This window comes from Spea bombifrons, chromosome 3, assembly GCF_027358695.1.
Source record: "Spea bombifrons isolate aSpeBom1 chromosome 3, aSpeBom1.2.pri, whole genome shotgun sequence".
NCBI classification, from domain to species: domain Eukaryota; kingdom Metazoa; phylum Chordata; class Amphibia; order Anura; family Pelobatidae; genus Spea; species Spea bombifrons.
This window is the reverse complement of record NC_071089.1, coordinates 79,601,551-79,620,797: the sequence shown is the minus strand read 5'-3', so window position 1 is coordinate 79,620,797 and position 19,247 is coordinate 79,601,551. Positions and strand designations below refer to the sequence as shown.

General features: G+C 37.3%; 1 protein-coding gene across 1 annotated transcript in view; it reads left to right on the top strand.

Moving 5' to 3' along the window:
• Positions 1–19,247, top strand: part of ARHGEF10 (Rho guanine nucleotide exchange factor 10) — a 62,429-nt gene that overhangs the window by 21,111 nt on the left and 22,071 nt on the right. Inside the window, exons 9-19 of the mRNA XM_053460360.1 lie at positions 1,717–1,824; positions 1,945–2,059; positions 3,464–3,576; positions 7,293–7,370; positions 7,691–7,870; positions 9,457–9,573; positions 11,021–11,113; positions 11,354–11,524; positions 12,741–12,886; positions 13,779–13,951; positions 16,279–16,394. Coding sequence (XP_053316335.1) covers positions 1,717–1,824; positions 1,945–2,059; positions 3,464–3,576; positions 7,293–7,370; positions 7,691–7,870; positions 9,457–9,573; positions 11,021–11,113; positions 11,354–11,524; positions 12,741–12,886; positions 13,779–13,951; positions 16,279–16,394 — 1,410 coding nt within the window. The remainder of the gene's footprint in view (positions 1–1,716; positions 1,825–1,944; positions 2,060–3,463; positions 3,577–7,292; positions 7,371–7,690; positions 7,871–9,456; positions 9,574–11,020; positions 11,114–11,353; positions 11,525–12,740; positions 12,887–13,778; positions 13,952–16,278; positions 16,395–19,247) is intronic.

The window sequence follows — 19,247 nt, the reverse complement described above, 5'->3', positions numbered from 1 at the left end:
ATGAGTCAGAATAATTGAGCTTGTCACCCATATGATGCCACTGCACGCTTTCTGAATGTAGGTTATGCTCAGACATTATTCAGTTTCAGACCTTAGATTATTGGTAGGTAAATGAACTCATCAATGTAATGGCTCATTTATATGCCTCCTGCTAGTTGCTTGTGTTTGATAATGGAATCATTTGTGAGAGCTTTCTTCGCTATACCTGCTTTTAGCATAACAACATCCTACTAAAGTTTCTCTCATTTGTTTGTTAAACATATTTATTTATTATGAAATGTTTTCTGTGTGCACCATTGCGACTGTTAACTTTTAGCACTTTTGACAAATTCACTTTTTATACATGATTTTGAAGATTACAGACCAATATCATTATTATTTTTTTTTTTTACAAGATATATTTACAACCTTTTCTGTATCCCACACTGGAATACTAGAATGCGTTTGACGTAACCTAGTGCTCCACCATCTAAGGAGGCTGTGTGATATCATTGGGCATTCAGCTCCTTTGCATGCACACTGTAGGCACTATAGGCAAAAAAAACAGACAAATGTCAGACATATACCTTGCTGTTGGAGGCATTAGAAAATATGGAATGTCCTCTCCCTCTCATTCAAGTAACAGAGTAAGCTTGAATTTTTTGCTGTTTGCTGTGTAGTGATTTTGGAACTGCAGGATGTAACACTTAGAATGATGCACGTGGTCACAGCGTGATAATCAGATATATTATATGTGTACAGAAGCCCTATGAGAAAGCCTATGACTTACCCCTACACCCCTCAAGAGAAAATAAATTGCACATGCCTCCCCATTCTTTCACACACACAAACCTATAGTTATTCTCCTTACACTCCTGTAATTTTTCTAAAGAAACACTTGAGCTTCCAAATAGTTAGAGCGTGACCCCTGACTTATTTTCCATTCTTTGGTGATGAGGATGAGAGGCTAACTCAGTTAATGACGCATAAGCCAATGCATTCTGAAAGAATTGTATTGCCTTCTTATTTGACCAGTCATACTAGAACAAATGTATTGGTACGAGACATAGAGCAGTCTTTCAAATAAAGAGCCTTATTGTAGAGCAGAGAGTCTTGTCTTCTATCTGAGTTTTTATCATTGGTCATTTATATGTGCATTTTTTACATTTTGGAACAGATAGGAGCATTTTCAAGCAGTCAGTCAACAGCAAGAATAGCCAAACCATGGAGGAGTGCTTTTGTGTCTGATGAGTGGAAGAATGCATATTAAAGTACTCAGAGTCGTTTAGTATGCATTCTTCTATAGTGGGGGTGTCAGTGTTTCTTTTAATTATTATTTCATTAGTGAATGGTTTATTAAGATGTCAGTGTCCATGATCAAATTACAGCTATTCCTTTTCTTATCAGAAAACATAAGCAATTTCAGTTTATTTTGGAAGACCAATCAGTTACAATTTTGCCTCGGTGAGGATTTTTTATGCCCTCTAGTGGTTGCTTTATGTATTACATTTTCTGTAGTACCGTACTTGCCATCCTGAGCGCTATCTTTTTGTCTACTTCTTTGTATGCACTTCTTTTTACTCTTTTCCAGTGTTAACTAGAACTACTTCTAAAAAAAATCCCTGGAAGTTTCTTCTCACAAACATCTGAAAGCAAAGTTTCTTTTTGTTTGTTTTTTTTAAATGTTGCATATTTCTTATGAAGTCTGTACCATATTTTTTCATATAACTTTCTCAGGACCTAGCACGTTTAAAGCAACACTACGAGAGAAAAATGAAAGATTTGGTGACAAACAAAGTGGGAGGAGTAGAGATCCAACATTTAAAACAAAAACATGAACTCAAGGTGATGTAGCTTACATTTGGTAGCTTTTAAGCGCATGGTTCAACGGCCCAGAAAATTCATTTCCTTTTTTTTTTTTAACCTTTGTATATGAGATGACGTTTTACGTTGACTTGTTTTTAGATGCAAAGGCTTATGAAAGCTGCAAAAGAGGGAACTAAAGATGGACTGGAGAAAACAAAAGCTGCCGCGAGGAAAGGCCGCTCCTACATAAAAACCAAATCCTTTATTTTGCAAGGTATGTTTATCTGATGTATTCGGAGTAAATTCTCATTAAAACAAAATCAAACTTAAACGCCACGCCTCTGAAAAACATGTTTACAGCCTTTTACAGTAAAGATGTGAGGTATCGTTACTGAGGGCAAACAATCATTTAAAAAAACATTCAACATGTTTGTATATTATAATCTAGGGTTTATTCATTTAATCAGGAGTTTGCAGAAAAGTTTTCAGAAAGGTTATGATTAAATCTCTGTCACTTCACTATTCATTATGAAGGGCAGCCGTGACCGGTTCCTCTTGCAAGATGGACAGAGCTTACGCTGCATAATTCAGTTGACTATACATTATACGCAGTCAGCCGAATTCTTCCCGAAGTATAACAAATAAAGTCGCTCAGCATTCCAGTATTTCGGTGAGGTATATTTAATTCAGCAACACGTTTCGACCTTACGGTCTTTATCGATACAGGCCGTAAGGTCAAAACGTTGGCCGTGTTGCTGAATTTAATATAACTCACTGAACTACTGGAGTGCTGAGCGACTTTATTTGTGATATTTTGGGGTGCTGGCGGAGCCCAGTTCAAGCACCAGAAATATTGGAGTGCTGTTCTGCTATTTATTCCTTTTCTATAGCTTCCTGACGTATAAGCTCGCTTGGGTTGGACCTTTTGTAATGTATAATGAAGTGAAACAGTTGTAACAAAACTCTCCTGCTAACCTTCTTGTTAATTCTCCTTTAAGTGAATCTCCCTCTCTATGTTGAGTACGTAAAAGCTTGCCCCACCATGACAAGATGTCATATTGTAGAGCATTATGATCTTGGATGTTTTTTAAACGCTTCCCTAGCGTGCTTTACCTGGCGTTATTTTTGTCACTTACATTATACAATTACTTTGTGCTACATTTCAATTTTCTCCTTTGACTTTCTATACTAAATACGCTCTTCTGAAAAGATTTATGCTGTTTCAGTTTGATTTTGATTTTCAGTTATTTTGGTTATAATATAAATTAATCAGAAAAGTTTATGAAATAGTTGATGAATATTGCATAGGGTTATGTGTGGTCGGATCTGTTCGGGACCTAGATTTCATATGAACTTTTTACTATTTTTAGCATACTAAATGACTGCACATTAAAAAATACTCTCAATATTTTGATTTGATATTTCTACAATTTCATTATTTAAAAATAAAAATAGTGGTGATTATTTTACACTTACATTTCTAATTCTGAGAAAGATTAGTAATTGCCATCAGCAATATTGTTTTGGGGTTTTTTATGGATGGCCCCTTATATTTTTCTGTTGTTGAGGTATTAAGAAAGCTACTTTTTGGAGTATGAAGTAGTTTAGATTATCCTTATGTTTCCATAATAGTTTGTGGGTACACTTTTATGATGTAACACTTTTAATTCCTGTTTAGATCGGAAGTCAATTTGTCTGGAGGATGAAGAACTGAATTTATTTATCGATGTAGACTGTTTGCACACAGAGGCGATTATGACGCCAATGCCAGAAGGATTAACACAACAGCAGGTATTTATTTTCACATTTTAACTTATTAATAACTTATTTTTCTTTCTTGGCGTATAATTATTTTTATTGTAATTTGTATTCCAGATATATTGCTAGTATATTTTTTATCGCAGAGGTTATTCTCCAAAAAAAAAAAACAAGAAAGGCACACGTATGCTGGCACATCATCCTCTCAGCAAATATTTTATAGTGATTACAGTATGACTTGGATCATTTATCAAGAGCTGCTGATTAAGTAAAAAAAATTGCTTGATGGGCACTCTTGTTAGCGGGTTATAGTAACTTCAGCTTCCCTTGCAATGTTTGTGCAAACTTTTTTATTACTAGGTTATTGTTATCACCCTTGTAGCAGATGTGAGATTATGAAAACTGGCAACAAAAGTTTTCGCATTCTCCTTAAAGATTTTCCATGATGATGATGCCCTCTAGTGGAACTTTACTTTGTACTCTTTTTAAATCACTTTTTAGAAGCCTATTATTTAATGGTAGTTCACCCTACAATAATAAATACCCTCTGGGCTCTAATAAAAGCCCTTTTATGTGAATGACTTGGCCAGTTGTTGTTATTTTCCCCCAGCTTTTTGATCATGTTATGAATTATTGCGTCACCAATCATTTAACCTCCCTAATTTTCACCTTAATGATTATCTGACAAAGGTTTGCCTTTCATTTTAACTACATACTTTGCTAAGCCTTTGTCTGATTATTATACTCTGACCATGGTGTTGAATGTCAGAGTTTTGTTTTGTCTCCCTAATTCCCAAACTCCGTCTTGCTCTGATCTGCTCTGCTGAGTTTGTAACATAAAGCTTTGCAGTATTTTGTCAACGTGTCCCGCACTCACTATGATTACGTTGATTAAAATGCTGGTTGGGAGTTGACGAGGATATGGTTCATTTCATTCTAGCAAAAAAATCTGCAATTCAGACTAACTCCTCCATGGCTGTTATTTAGAAAACCATTATCAATATCATGCTTGACTCATCTCATAGTTTAAATTGTCCTTGAAGATGATCGCTGAAAATTAAAATAATTCAGTCTTTGTTTCACCTTTTAAGATTTATTTGTTACAACTAAAGTAGGATTTAAATAGTTAATATGTGCTTTATCAATGCATGAACCTAACCTGAAAAAGTTACGCCTATTACACTTTGCGAAGGCGATATGAAAGAAAATTCCTGACCTTTTTGTTTGATGGAAATATTTCTAATCCTTTGTTAGGGTTTGGAACTTTATGTTATAAACTTATAAAAGGCCACGTTTTGCATACCTCTTTACATTCCATTCTGGAAAAATTAGGACCCCCTCCAAACTACAGGCATACTCGCTCTGCACTAGCTCCTCAATCCACTACGTTATGATTATTATTATTGTTGATTATTGTTTTATATAGCGCCATCATATTCTGTAGCACTATACAGTGGGGAGACAGGACATAACAAGTAGTATGTAACATAACAACAATGTGACTTACAGACAGGTGAGGAGGACAACACTACCCCTTCGTCATTCCCTACGTGCTCGGCGCGTTTGGTGGATCCCTGCAGGTCTCTCTTTATACTGTGTGTCTGTAGCGACATCAATTTTTTGGTGACAGTAAAAAGTAAGACCGTGGTGAAGAAACACCCAATGCATTGCGGGCCCGATCTCCACTTTGCTGGATCACTGCTTCGAGGATCAAACCACCAACATTAAGACTGTCCAAGGGAATCTGGACACTTGCGACATATACACGTGGCTGCCTTCTGAAATATATAACTATGTTTATTAAACCACTTTATTCTTTCTCAGGGAATACATTTATATCTTATTTGGTGCTTGACCATATCTTAAATTCAGAGTAGCTTCATCCAATATCTTACATTCACTGCCCAGTGGTTGCTGCGTCAAACTAATGGCCCCCAAATTCAGAACCATTAGCATTTCCATGGAAACACTAGGTAATATCACAGACTTTATGCATGCATGCATGATTTAATGTACACATCACCCAAGCAATATATGGTTTTAAACTGGAGGGGTATGGGTTATATTATCCTTTGTCTTGCTGCTGCTGAGATAGATTTAGTTAAATATCTAAGAGACTGGAAATTCAAAATGTAAAAATACCAGGCTCCTGTATAAGCTATTGCTTTTTCCATAATAAAACCCCCAAGCATCTATCTATTTGTGGGTATTATGCCTGCGTGGAGCAGAATTAATGAGTGATAAAACGATTCCCTTTAAATGCAGAAACTGACAAGTGATACATGGACACAGGTTTCTTAAGCATGTGAAATGGATAACAGTTTTAATTCTCTGTTCCCGTTTTCTTCCCTTTTCCTGACACCAGTCCTGTTGCAGAAAAGATCACTTTGATTGTAGAGAGTAAGAAAAAAGAGAAGGGGAACAAATATAAATGTCTGGCTGTTTCTTTCATCACTTCTTAACATCCTATTTCCTCTCCCCCACTGAGCAAGACCAATATGATTGTGAAAGCAGACCAACTTCTTCTTGTCCAGTGGTTTTGTTCCTTAGAGTGAACACATTTCTCTGCTCTCATATTTGCTCTTGCCCTTAACATATAGATGCTATCAATCCACCCTGTACATGTTTGCGTGTTTTTGACACCAGCAGTCAGCTTAGGTTCACCAAATACCACTCACTTAAACTTACAATTTTTTGCACCAGTTTCAAACGTCAACAGATGATTTTTAGCTGTATTGATAAAGAATGATTCTGGTATAGAAAGTCATTGGCGCATCCCATTAGTTCCCTGGTGATTGATCAACATTTAGCACTTGCCCTAACTTTATTATTATTATTATTATTATCTTTTATTTATATAGCGCCAACAGTTTACACAGCGCTTAATACAATACATAAATTCAAGGGGTATGACAAGACAAGAACTGGAGAGAGTCCTGCTCGCAAGCTTACAATCTTGAGGGAATAACTTGTTTTGTTTGTTTTGTTTTTTTTTTTTTTTAATAAATACTAAACGTACAGTGTTCACTATAGGTCCATTTGTCGCCAAGGTCCCACAAAACTCAAAATGCCACTTTCTTTATACAACAATGTTGTTTATGGCATTCTGGTGCAGTAAAGTATGTGAAACAGAGCATTCTTTCATTATAACCCGTCACAATCACACTGCAGGTTTATGATATATTCAGCATTGTGTGACTTGACATATTTGCTTGTGCCTGTGCAAAGTCTGACCATTGGAACTGCTATTACGTTTGTTCAAATGGATACTTTTCAATACAAGGTTAAAATAAAAAGGCTAAACATAGCTAGTAAATGTCTAATGAACAAGAAACCCATTCACCAAGAATCCCATCTTATATACATATATTGTGTTTTGAGGACAAAGTTAAAGTAAGACTGTTATTCTAAATAACATTAAAAAGGGGGCAGGCAACTTCTGGCCTGGTCTTAGATTCCAAATAGCCAAGCTGGCTATATATCAAGCTGACTCCTAATGTGTAAACACATTTTGTCCAGCCTTGATCTAATATATATGATACAGCATGCAAGTCGCTATTGAAAGTGTGTATCATTCTACATAGTTTACATCTTGATTACTAAATCACATGAGCTAAAGAATCATAGATTTTCGACTAATTTAATTCTGTGCACTAAATCAAATGTTGTGTATGATACATGATCTAATGATTAAATATAGAGTTAATTGTAGAGCAATTATCTTAAAAAATGAAATATGATTTTGATAGGTGGTGAGAAGATATATCCTTGGCTCAGTCGTGGACAGTGAGAAGAATTACGTGGAGTCCTTGAAAAGAATTCTTGAGGTAGTGATTTGATGAAAAGCTTTTTAAGAATACATACCTTAATTGATACGCAATATGTGTGATGTCACAATGTGAATAATGTGTAATCACATAATATGTGAAACTCTCCTCTAATGTAATATATTTTTTTTTTTTTTAGTTTTCAGTCCCTTTTATATTTAATTCACTTGTTAGCAATGTGTCATAATCTTTATCACAGTAAAGATTAACGGAACAGCATCATCTTTTCAGAAATAAAATGCATTATGCTTTCATGGAAATAGTTGCAGTTCGGAAGTAAAGTGATTTTGTATGTTTTTATCTTGTTTCTGTTCACACAGCAATATGAGAAAGGATTGTGTGAGATGGAACCAAGGCCCCTGAGTGAAAGGAAACTAAAAATCGTCTTTTATCGGATCAAAGAAATTCTCCAGTGTCACTCCTTGTTCCAGATAGCTCTAGCGAGCCGTGTGTCAGAATGGGACTCTGTTGAAATGATTGGAGATGTATTTGTAGCCTCAGTAAGTGAAAGAACGCTTCCCTGTATTAGTTAGATGTAATAAGGGGCTGTTGCCTTCCTACTACTGTGTATAATTTTAGTAGTTCTGCCAAAGTTATGTGTGTTGTTTTTTTAAATTTAATATTAAATAATTCATTGCATATTGATCAAAATCTTCTTAGCTGTGCCGTTAGTTAATTTAGAAGGCTTGTTAAATATTATACATGTACATACATGTTATATATTTTTGCATATATATAACCTCATTACAATATAGATGGTATTTTTTGTTTTAGATGCTTTTCTCTGTATTTTAATGCAGAGAAAAATGTTTCTTTTGTATAGATTTAAATGTCCGATTAAAACAAACATTATTGTACCTAGGCCAAAAATAATAAATCAGAAATTAGTTATTCTAAAAGAAAAAGAGGAAAAAAAACCTGCCACTTTTTTTAGGCAATTGCCAATGAAGGTCCTTAAATGTCCTAATCAGGTAGTGGTTTTCAGGATGTTATTTATTTTACAGATCATTTTGAGTGCTGTTAGCAAAATTAATCACCACTTTCAAATTTTAAATGGAGATAAAAAAAATATATTAAAAATGCATGTAGTCTAGATACTCTTGTATAACATCTTTCATAACGCACCATATGCTTTCCCCCAGGTTATATGTATAAGGTAGAGTCTGTCCAAAAATGCAGCACATAAACACATGGTCGTCTTGGTTTTGGAATATTTTTACATCCATTTCTCTGATTTCCTTAAGATAAAAATAGTGTGTTTTTCTTCAAATCCTAATTATATCTAAAAACATTACCATGCTATGGAAAATATTCTCTAGTTAAGCCACATAAGGCTGCTTTTAATGTGATCTCTTATGTTCTTTTATATGCTTGTAGTATTGAAGCCTTTCTCGTTGACAGGTCACCTTTAGATGGCTGCCAGTTCTGAAATGATTTGAACGCCTACATATGCATGCTCATACTGTGCTCAACTATTTTTCTTTGACTGCTTTCCAATACTATTTGGACACAGCTCAGCTATAATGATTTATATTTTGTGTCTCTAAAGAGCAATCACTGTAAAGATGATGACCAGAGTGAGCTCTTTTTTTCGATAAAGTCAGTGATGGGTGATATAAAATTAACGATCCAAGTTTAAAATAATAAGCGACCAAAATAGAACTGAGTAAACCAAAAACAGAGAAAGTTGGGGTTTTGCAAATAGATTCCAGACAGGAGTCATTGATTGGAGTAAATGAAATAAATAATTGCTCTGCGGTGATTAAGGAGTAGTGCACCAGAGTTGGGTTCTAGATTGTCAATTTGAGTTTGCTCATCGAATACTAGTGCAGAAAGTTAGGGAATAGGGGTATCAAGGGTATATAAAATAGAGGTAGAATTCATAAGCGGTAAATCAGGGGTACAATTGAAACATCATACAAATCCTAGACAAGCCAACTACCTAATGTATACTCCAGTAGTGTCATTTGTAAATGAAAATAAACTATTTATTTATTTAAAACCAACCCCATGTGTATGCCATTGAACCAGCAATCGTATTCAATTGTAGGAAACTATATTCTTAATTTCTTTTCTTTTTATATAGTTTTCAAAATCCATGGTACTCGACGCATACAGTGAATATGTCAACAATTTCAGCACAGCAGTTGGTGTTCTCCGGAAGACATGTGCCACAAAACCAGCTTTTCTGGAATTTTTAAAAGTAAGTAAGCAGCAACAGCTTGAATGTTTATCCACCTTCTATAGCTTCCTTATGTCTAAGCCACCCCTATATAACAAATATCTTATTTACTGGTGCTACCGTTATAGGTTGTCTTTGGATAACCTTGCCTTTAACACCCAGAACACCCCTATGGACGTACTAATATGTCCACAAAAATAAGGTATAGATGACCCTTAGGACATATCAATATGTCCAACCTTTTTTGAAACAGCAGGGAGATCATGCTTTCTGCTGGCAAATTAGGTATAATGGCACAAGCACTGGTATACCCTTATTGTGGTGTGTGGATTTTGACTGACCAGAAGAATGACTGACCCAACAGCTTCTGTCTATATCTTGCCAACATCTCTGATTCAAAATATCTCCCTCATCCAAAAAAATAAAACACAAAAGAAAGCAATAAAATTGCAAATAAAAAGTAAATAGATTAGGAAAAAAGGTTATAAGTAGGCCAGTGATGTCACCATGACCATGAATCCATCCATATTTCACTGGGAGTGTGTGTGTGTGGGGGGGGGGAATTTTTTCTTTCTCTTTAAAAAATGTAATCATTGATCCTGAATGGGTTAAAACAGTTTGGTGGTCACATTTATAAAATTTGAAGGTGAACAAACCTAAGCTGTAGTATAATTAATAAACAACCATTGAATTAGGGAATAGATATTCCTCTTCAGCTAAGAATTTCACATTTAGGAGATTTGGTACAAGATCAATTTTTAAGTAATAATTTGTTAATTTGTTTTTATAGTAGAGTAAGCTTGTTAATAATAAAGTTAATAACCATTTATACATATAAAATGTTGTTTTGTGTTTCAACTTTGCACAGTAAAAACACCATGAGATGAGCACAGCATAAAAAAAAATCTGTGTAATTGCCATAGGTGAGCCATGTGGTGATTCCCAGTGTGTATTTTGCATGTTTTAAGTGTGTGTTTGTGATTCAGACTCAAAACTGCATTCAGATCATGCTGTGCTGACATATGCTGGCTAAATGGTATAATCTTTTATAACTGTATTGACTATTAGATATGAAGTCAAGGCTTGATTGGACGATTAATAGCATTTTTTGTACATGATTATTGTTAATAAAAATAATAAAGTGTTTGTGTGTGTTTTGCATGTGTGTGGTTTTCTAATACAGGTCAGCAATGCATTAAAATGTATTTAGCACTGGAATATGGAATGTGAATGACGATCTCAGGATTATAAATACAGAGTAGTATCACAAAGGCATGTCATCTAAGTAAGCACCTATCACAAATATATTTACAGTTCAGGGGGAAGCAAGGACACTGTATTTATTCCTGCCAGATAAGCTATACATTTTTTTTCTTCATTTGGTAGCCCAATGGACCCCAGTATCTTGATCTTTTAGAAACACATTCCTGTTTTCTTCTGTTGATAATATTCCAATTTTTCTATACAGCATTGTCAGGAATCCAGCCCAGACCGAATTACATTATATGGTCTAATGATGAAGCCCATCCAACGCTTTCCACAGTTTATTCTCCTGCTTCAGGTTAGTTACTTTAATTAAGATTGTTTGGTCAGTGTCATTTTTTCTCACAATGCTGATGTGATGTTACTGAGAGTATTTCCGTGATTAACTGAGCCAACACATAATACAGCTCCTGTTTTTTATAACATGGCATCTAGAAGATCCAATTTATTTTTACTAGTAAAGTAACAGTATTATTTTGTTTTAGTATTAACAAAAGACTTTGGTCACACATCATGAGGTTTTGCTTTTACTTTGAAGGATATGTTAAAAAATACTTGTAAAGGCCACCCAGACCGGCTTCCTCTTCAGATGGCCCTTACTGAGCTGGAAACCTTGGCAGACAAACTCAATGAGAGAAAACGTGATGCCGATCAACGCTGTGAAATTAAGCAAATAGCAAAGGCGATGAATGAAAGATATCTGAATAAGGTCAGTATAAGGAATTATTGTCTTGATGACAATAACAATACATTCCAACACCTAATGGGCACTGCAATTCCAAATGTTTAGCATGTTTTTTTTTTTTATTGTTGTCACAATATGATTATTGCCTCACAACTAGAGGAAAAGTATACAAAATAGCAAAAATAGTAAAGATGTGAGCTAAAAAGTTATCAAAGATATAAAGTAGACATCACAAACTTATTTCAGCTTGTGTAGCAGGATCAGTTCTCCTTCATAAAGAATCATAACCTCACAAAGAGGGGGAAAAGGAATAAAGTGGTTAGTGCGGTATCGTCTGTATCAGGAATAAGCATATATAGATGTATTGCAGTCACTCTTTCATTAGCAGCATACCGATCACTATATCAGTAGACATGTGCAAATGGACCAAAAATGATTCAGACTAATTTTCACTTTCTCTCTCACGTTCTGTAAATGTTTCCCTACCTTTTGTGCCGTCCACTTCCTCTTCTGCCGACCACCTCATCTGCGCTACTGTTATTTAATATTATTTACTAATAGATAGATTATAAGCACACAAGAGCAGGATAGCCTTTGTTAATCTTCTTGTCAAATTGTGTGTTCTCATCATTAATGTTAATGTTGACTTTCACTCTTCCCTAGTTCAATGAACTCTGCTGGAGAAAAAGCACACGTTACTCCCTGTTTAAAATATATTATATTATATATCATATTAGTGACACAAAAATCACACTTAAAAATAGGATAGAGGGATGGACATATTAAAGGTTATTTATAAAAAGTAATTTTAAATAATAAAATAATAATTAATATATTTTAAAATCATAATATAATAATTTTAAAGGTTTAAATATGTTTTAATCACCATTGTAACAATGGCTGTGTCTAAACTGGCACGTTCCATTGGTTGCTGTGGTGATACGGCTGCTGTTAAAACTGTAAAGGGTGCAAGAATTCTAGATTTTATGCTAATTTGTTCAGGGCCTTCCTTTTCTTTTGTTTCTGTAAATCAGTTGTGTTATGTTATGCATCATGTCCTGTTTACCTATTCTGCAGTGCTTTGGAATATTATAGGGCTATATAATTTAATAAATAATAATTGTTCTATATAAATTTTTTAAAAAAGTGAGGGTATTGATTGGCATGTCATAGTTTTAATAAACACAATTAAACTTTAGGAATATAGAATAAAACTATTATACATATTTTTATTTTGCAGCTTCTCAGCAGTGGAAGCAGATACCTAATTCGCTCAGATGACATGGTAGAAACGGTTTACAATGAGAAGGGAGAGATTGTCAAAACCAAGCAACGACGTCTCTTTATGTTGAATGACGTTCTGATGTGTGCCACAGCAAATGCCAGGTATATATATGCTTTTTTCTTTAACATTTCTGATCACATTTTTTGGCATTTAGTATACATTTCTGCTATTCCTGGAAGGAACCAGCAGGTGGCAGACCTGAGGACTTTTTTTTTTTTTGCAGTGTATTCAACAAAAATGTTATTCGTGACTAGTGACTTAACAATCATTATGTGGAAGTGTTACTGTGCTTTATATTGTACTTGTCATGTGTAAATTACAAGTAATGCAGTATTCCTCTCCCACACCTGGATTTAAATTCCTACTTGCCAGCACGGCTCCCTTAAACACTAAACTCTTTTATACATAGAACGCAATCAGTAGCAGCTGGCAACAAGGTCATGTTTAGTGGCAGGAGATTTAATACAAGATTTTTCCAATCTATGTATAATATCTATAATTTGCTTCGCCTTGAAACAAGACCTCCTGTAAAGGAAATACTTGCAGTTCATTAAAACCTTAGGAGAAAATACAAGTGTCTCAAATAGAATAAAGTGTGTATTTTACCTCTTAACCAGAATATTTTGAATTACAATCTAATTTTTAATTTAAAGGGCATGTGTTTGTGTGTGGTCCAAGAAACAGCCTTTTGACTTAATGTAAGCATTAGGAATTCCTTTAGAATGGTCTAAGACCTAACGACCAGGACTCTCCACAAATTCTGGCACCAAATACCAGTAATAGCAATAATAGCAATTCAGGAACCAGTATTGACCTTTATGGTGTGGGGTTACTGAGAGGAAGCACCTAGCGGGAACGAATACAGTCACAGGAGGCCTCTCCATATACGATCGCATATCCCTGTTGGTTATTGCCATATCAGCTGCTTAATGATTTCCTATACGTGTCATGCTGTTGGTACAGTAATTGACTTGTTCATTTTCATCTGTTTAGGTCTTCTAACGAAGGTAGCAGTATGCTTACTACAGGCCAAAAATATCTTTTGAAATGGAGTGTGCCTTTGGGCCATGTACAAGTCATTGAGTACGGCGATGGTGAGGACCAAGGGGGGCAATCGCTGTTTACGTCTTTGCATTCTGCTGAGAAAGTCGCTTGTGCCAAACCAAGTAAGTGCTTGTAAACATTCACGGTTTTGTTTTTATTTTTAAACGCAGACAAAGGTCTGGTATGACCACCTTCGTATTCTGTTGATAAAATTGTGTTTTTCTGCTTCTTCTAATTGTTGCTGTTGGCCTCTCAGAAGAACATAACACCCCTAAAGGGGCAGTGGAAAGTCATAGGTTTACATCGTAGTTCCTTTATATCCACATAATTAAAATAATAAACTACAGTGGCGTTACTAGGAAGAATATCTGCGACCTGTGGAAGCCCATGTGTTAAAAATTAGGATGTTTTTGTAAATCACTGTTTTTAATTAACAGCTTGTTTGCTGGGTGAAAACCTATACTGAAATAGTGATATCCGAGAAGCACGATGTACGCAACCGTGAGAAAAGATGGCTTTGTTTACGCTTATGTTTTGCTGCTATTATAATTTCAGTTTTTATAGGTTCTCCATAATATGCTGTTCTCAATGTGCTGCATTTTTTATTTTATTTTACCTGAGGTGCAATACAGACATTATCAGTATTCTATCACTATTATGATAGTCTGCAAACATCATCATACCCTAAACTTCTAAAATCCTACCGTCCCATCTTGAACAGCACACAGTAACATTGCCGCTAAGAAGCATTCTTGGTGGGATCAATGTCCAGGCTTAACCAATAGTCCAACGTGATGACCCACAATAAGATCCCCCAAATCACAGCTGGAGAGCGATGAAAAACTTGACATTTTATTTTTGTATCCTCATATGCTTTTCTTTTGTTTATTTATTTTTATCTGGCACTCAGTTAACCATTGATCCTCTATGAGTGTATATTTGGAGAGATGCTAGATTTTATTTCTGGCCATAGAGACAATTTAGCACAAAATGAACGATAGATAATTATGTAAATGTTGTGCAAGAAACACGCCTGGCCTCCTCTTATATTAGAATAAATCATTGCCCCTTCAATAACAGTATTTCTGCTAATTGGTGGTAACGGGCCAGAGACTTTGAATACCAATTAGCTGTTCCCATTCCTTGCATTTTGCCAGTATTTCCGCTTTTTTTGTGTGGCATGTTTTGTTTGTGCATATGCTTGTCCAAAAACAGAATTAAGAAGTAGGTGACTTCATGTGAATAGTGCTCAGAGTAACCCCATTGTCTTCGGCCCTCTTCAGCTAATGTAAATGTTGGCAGCATCCGACACAGATGCAATGGCCTTGCTTACAAAGTAGTACGCTATGTTCCAAGAGGGGATTTCACATGGTTTAGAGCGAAACAACGGTGTTACAATGTGTGCAGGTTTGTGTTTCATGCCCCTGTGTGAATTGTAGGAATTGGTCCCTAGAGTATTTGCTCAGGAAGATAAGAGAGGACACAAAATACATTCTGTTTGCAGAAAAGGTATCAAATAATTTTAACACTGTGAACTGTGAGAACACTGATACACTTTATCATCTCTGTCCTCTGTTTTATTAACATCTACAGATCTGGTCAATTTAACACTGCCACAAAGCACAAAATGTCATTCTTCATTTTCAATTCACGTTCAAAACAATAGGATTTCTTCAGTTCTTCTTAGTAAATGAACCTTTAACCACTTCAGCTTGGAAATTAATCCATGCAAATTTTCTGCCGGATGGTGCAAGTCTACAAATTGTCTATATGTGACGTAACACATGTCAGAGATGTTATAGTTTACACGTGACACCATAATCTCCAGCTGTAACCGGATGAGGAAAATGAGTTTTATTCCAGCAATTACTGGAAGCTGCAGTTTCCCCAGCTCTGTGATAATGTATTCTACGCAGTCAGTGGGAAGTCTAGGTCCATTGTGCTTTATGTGAATCTGCTCTCATTACTTGTTGTAGTTTTATTTCCTGTACTTGAGCACTTCATCAGGTTTATGCCCTACGTCTTCAGACCTTTAAACTCGCGGTTAACTTTCATTTTTTGGTTTTCTTTAAAATATCGCTGGGGTTTTGATCACCAGGAGCGTGCAGAAGAGTTGAATGTTGCATCTCGTGGAGACAGCCAACTCCTGCAAAGCTTCTTCTGCAACAAGAGGTGAGCTGGCCCTACACAATGCATAGTTAAATTAGTGAGATGATTGGACTCCCCTCACATTAATCATGCATTATACAGGGTCAGATCAACTCCTTTCTCATGATTTTAGTGTATAAACCCCTAAGATTGATGATTACCACTGTTTCCAGTTACATCGAAGAATCGGAATATCTAGAGGGATGTGTTTCTTTACTGTGTGTGATAATAAAGAACTCTTCTGTGTCTGCAGACGGTTCCAATCTTATTAACGGAACATTCTTTTTTGTTATATCCTCAGATAAATTATATATGGGGCCTGGGCAGTTGTATCAGGACTTACAGAATCTGCTGCATGATTTGGATGTGGTTAGCCAAATTTCTCAACTAGTTTCGCAGCTGAAAGGAAACTATCAGGTAACAGTTTTGTACCGTTTGTTATTGCCAGCAACACCAACTTTGAGCATTTTTCTTTTTCTTTTTGGTTTACATGCCCTTAAATCATTTAACCCTTTCTGCCTCCGATGGGGTATACAACAAATTGTTAGTCAATGACAGGAAATATGAATCTACTTTGCTAATGGTATTAATATTAAAAGCAATCACACATCTAGAAAGTTGTTCCAGGGAGTAATCAGTTTTTTTCCCCTGTTGTGGCATAATTGGTAATTGCCCCAAGTAGGGTTTTTTGCCTTCTTTTGGATCAACTTTAGAACTAGGTATGTGTGAAAGGTTGAACTTGATGGACTGAAGTCTTTTTTTCAACCTACTATACTATTGAGCACTATTGAGCATATCTAATGTTCAGATATTCATCCCTAAAAAGGGGCTTCACGACTCCAGTCCTTGAGAGCCAAAAACAAACCAGTAAATCTCTGTATCCCACCCGAAGACAAAGAGTTTGGTGTATTTGTTTAGTTTTTGTTTTAAAACTAAGATGCCTGCCTCCAAGAATTGTAGCCTGCTCCTGGCCCTCTAGGACTGGAGTCGTGCAGTCCTGCCCTGTTTGTTTAGCCCTCTTCCTGGATTACAGAACTAAGACTAAATATTATGTAAGTCTACCGAACACTAATGTATTCCTACTGATACACACAGAGAGAAATACTGTCAAGGGACCGACGCATCTGAAACTTTAGTAATGGGTAGTCATCAGTTGCCATGACAACCTAGTGCTCGGGCCTCAGCCCTTCAAAAGAGTGAATGGCAAAACCTATTCTGAAGGGAAAATAAAATAGATTACTACTTTAATGAGTCCCTATCTCCTTTGAATATGGGGGTAGTAAGAAATCACCTTGGTTCATGTCATAAAATATAATGGAATGTATAGTTAGAAATAGGGAAGTAGGGGGCGTGGCTAGCTGCCGAACAAGATGGCCGCATAGTCTTGGAGCTCTGCAGGACCCTCTCTGTTTTTTTCGCTCTAAACCACGTATATTGCGAGATGGGCAAACACAACAAGGTCCCCGGGACCCCTAAACCACAGGGGAGCAGGGACAGGCAGGCTGCTACCTCAGTTCGGGCGTTTTTCCATGCCGCTCAGGACCAAGACTCCCGGGACTCGTTTGCCAAGATGGCGCCGTCTCCCGCCAGCTCACATGCTGATGGTGGCGAGGAACCTTTTGCGGACCCGACACTGGCCGACCAGCTCACGTTGCAGGACGCGCTCCGACTCCTACCGACGCGGGCAGAAATGGTGCCTTTAATTGAGCAGGCCACACAAGGTATTCGCGACGCACTAGCCGAACTTAAATCGGACGTTCACCAGTTAGGTGGTCGCGTGGCTGCTGTCGAGCAAGATAATGTGCAAATAGCTACTACTGTAGACGCGCTATCTTCACAAATGTCTGACCAGACCACCATGCTCCGACTTCTGGCGCGTAAGATAGAGGACCTCGACAACCGCGGCCGGAGAAATAATCTTCGGGTGCGGGGAGTCCCGGAATCGGTGCTTCCACCGGACATTCCAGCTACCCTTCAAACAATTTTTAATGTTGCCCTGCAGAGGCCTGTTGACTCGCAGATCCTTTTTGACAGGGCACACAGAGCCCTCCGACCCCGCGGCGACGCGGCCGGTCCACCGCGGGATATCATTTGCCGTCTTCAGGACTACCCGTTGAAAGAAAACATCTTGCGGGCATGCCGACAGCGGGTGAGCTTGTCTTGGGAAGGCAATTCCATATCTATTTACCCGGACCTCTCCCCGACTACCCTGCAGACCCGACGCGTTTTGAAACCCCTCACCGCTGCCCTCAGAGAGGCCTCCATCCCGTATCAATGGGGTTTCCCCTTTGCCCTCATCGCCCGTCGGGACGGCGAGACCTTCTCGATACGCCAGGCTTCGGACGTCCCTCGCTTTCTGCAGGACCTCGGCCTACCGCATTTAACCATCCCGGATTGGGAAGCTACGTTCCCGACCCTTGCCTCGCTCCGGGATCCCGCTAAAGATTGGTCTCCGAGACCGCGCCGTGCCAAACGGCAGAAGCTCCCGACTGCCTAGATGCCGCTCTTACCTTTGCCTGACCTTCTGCCTTACTCCTGCTCTTGGCTGCCTTCTGGACACGGTACCGGGACTTCTGGCCTTGGTTCTGCAGCCCCGGACGTATTTGTTTTTTCCTTGAACCCGTCGTCCTCGGTTTTCTGTTTCGTTGATGCCTCGATTCCTCGCCTCCAGCTTCAGGTATGAGTGCCCCGGGATACGTGTACTTACCTCAACTTCCATTGTCCTGGAAGGGGACTGCCTGCTCATCGTCGGGACATTGATGCGCTCATTTATGCGACTTTTTATGTTTTAACTGATGCATTTTCTTTTTTCACTGTTTTATTTTTGTTATTTAGCCTTGATGCCGATGTAGTGCTTTTACTACATACACCGTGGCATCTCTCTGATTTATGTGTACTGGCGTTGTTAGGGGGTCCTTTTTTTTTTTTTTTTTTTTTTTTTTTTTTTATTGTTTTTTTTTTTTTTTTTTTTTTTTTTTTTTTTTTTTTACTGACCCTTCTGTACGTTTGGTAATTTTCTTCACACATGTCTCAGCTCTGCCCGGGTTCCTCCCTCCACTCTCACACACACACACTGGCCTCAGCGGTTTTATATACTCACCTTGAGACCCTCATTCTCCGCGAGGCTTCACATTCCCCCATGTCTGTGTCCGGGGCGCCTTCCACTCTCTTTGTGTCCGGAGTATGGTCTGTTGGTCTTCACTTACATACACTCACACGCATGCCCATGTTTATAGCTACTGTTTATTCGCCGTGGTTTTTTTTTTTCTT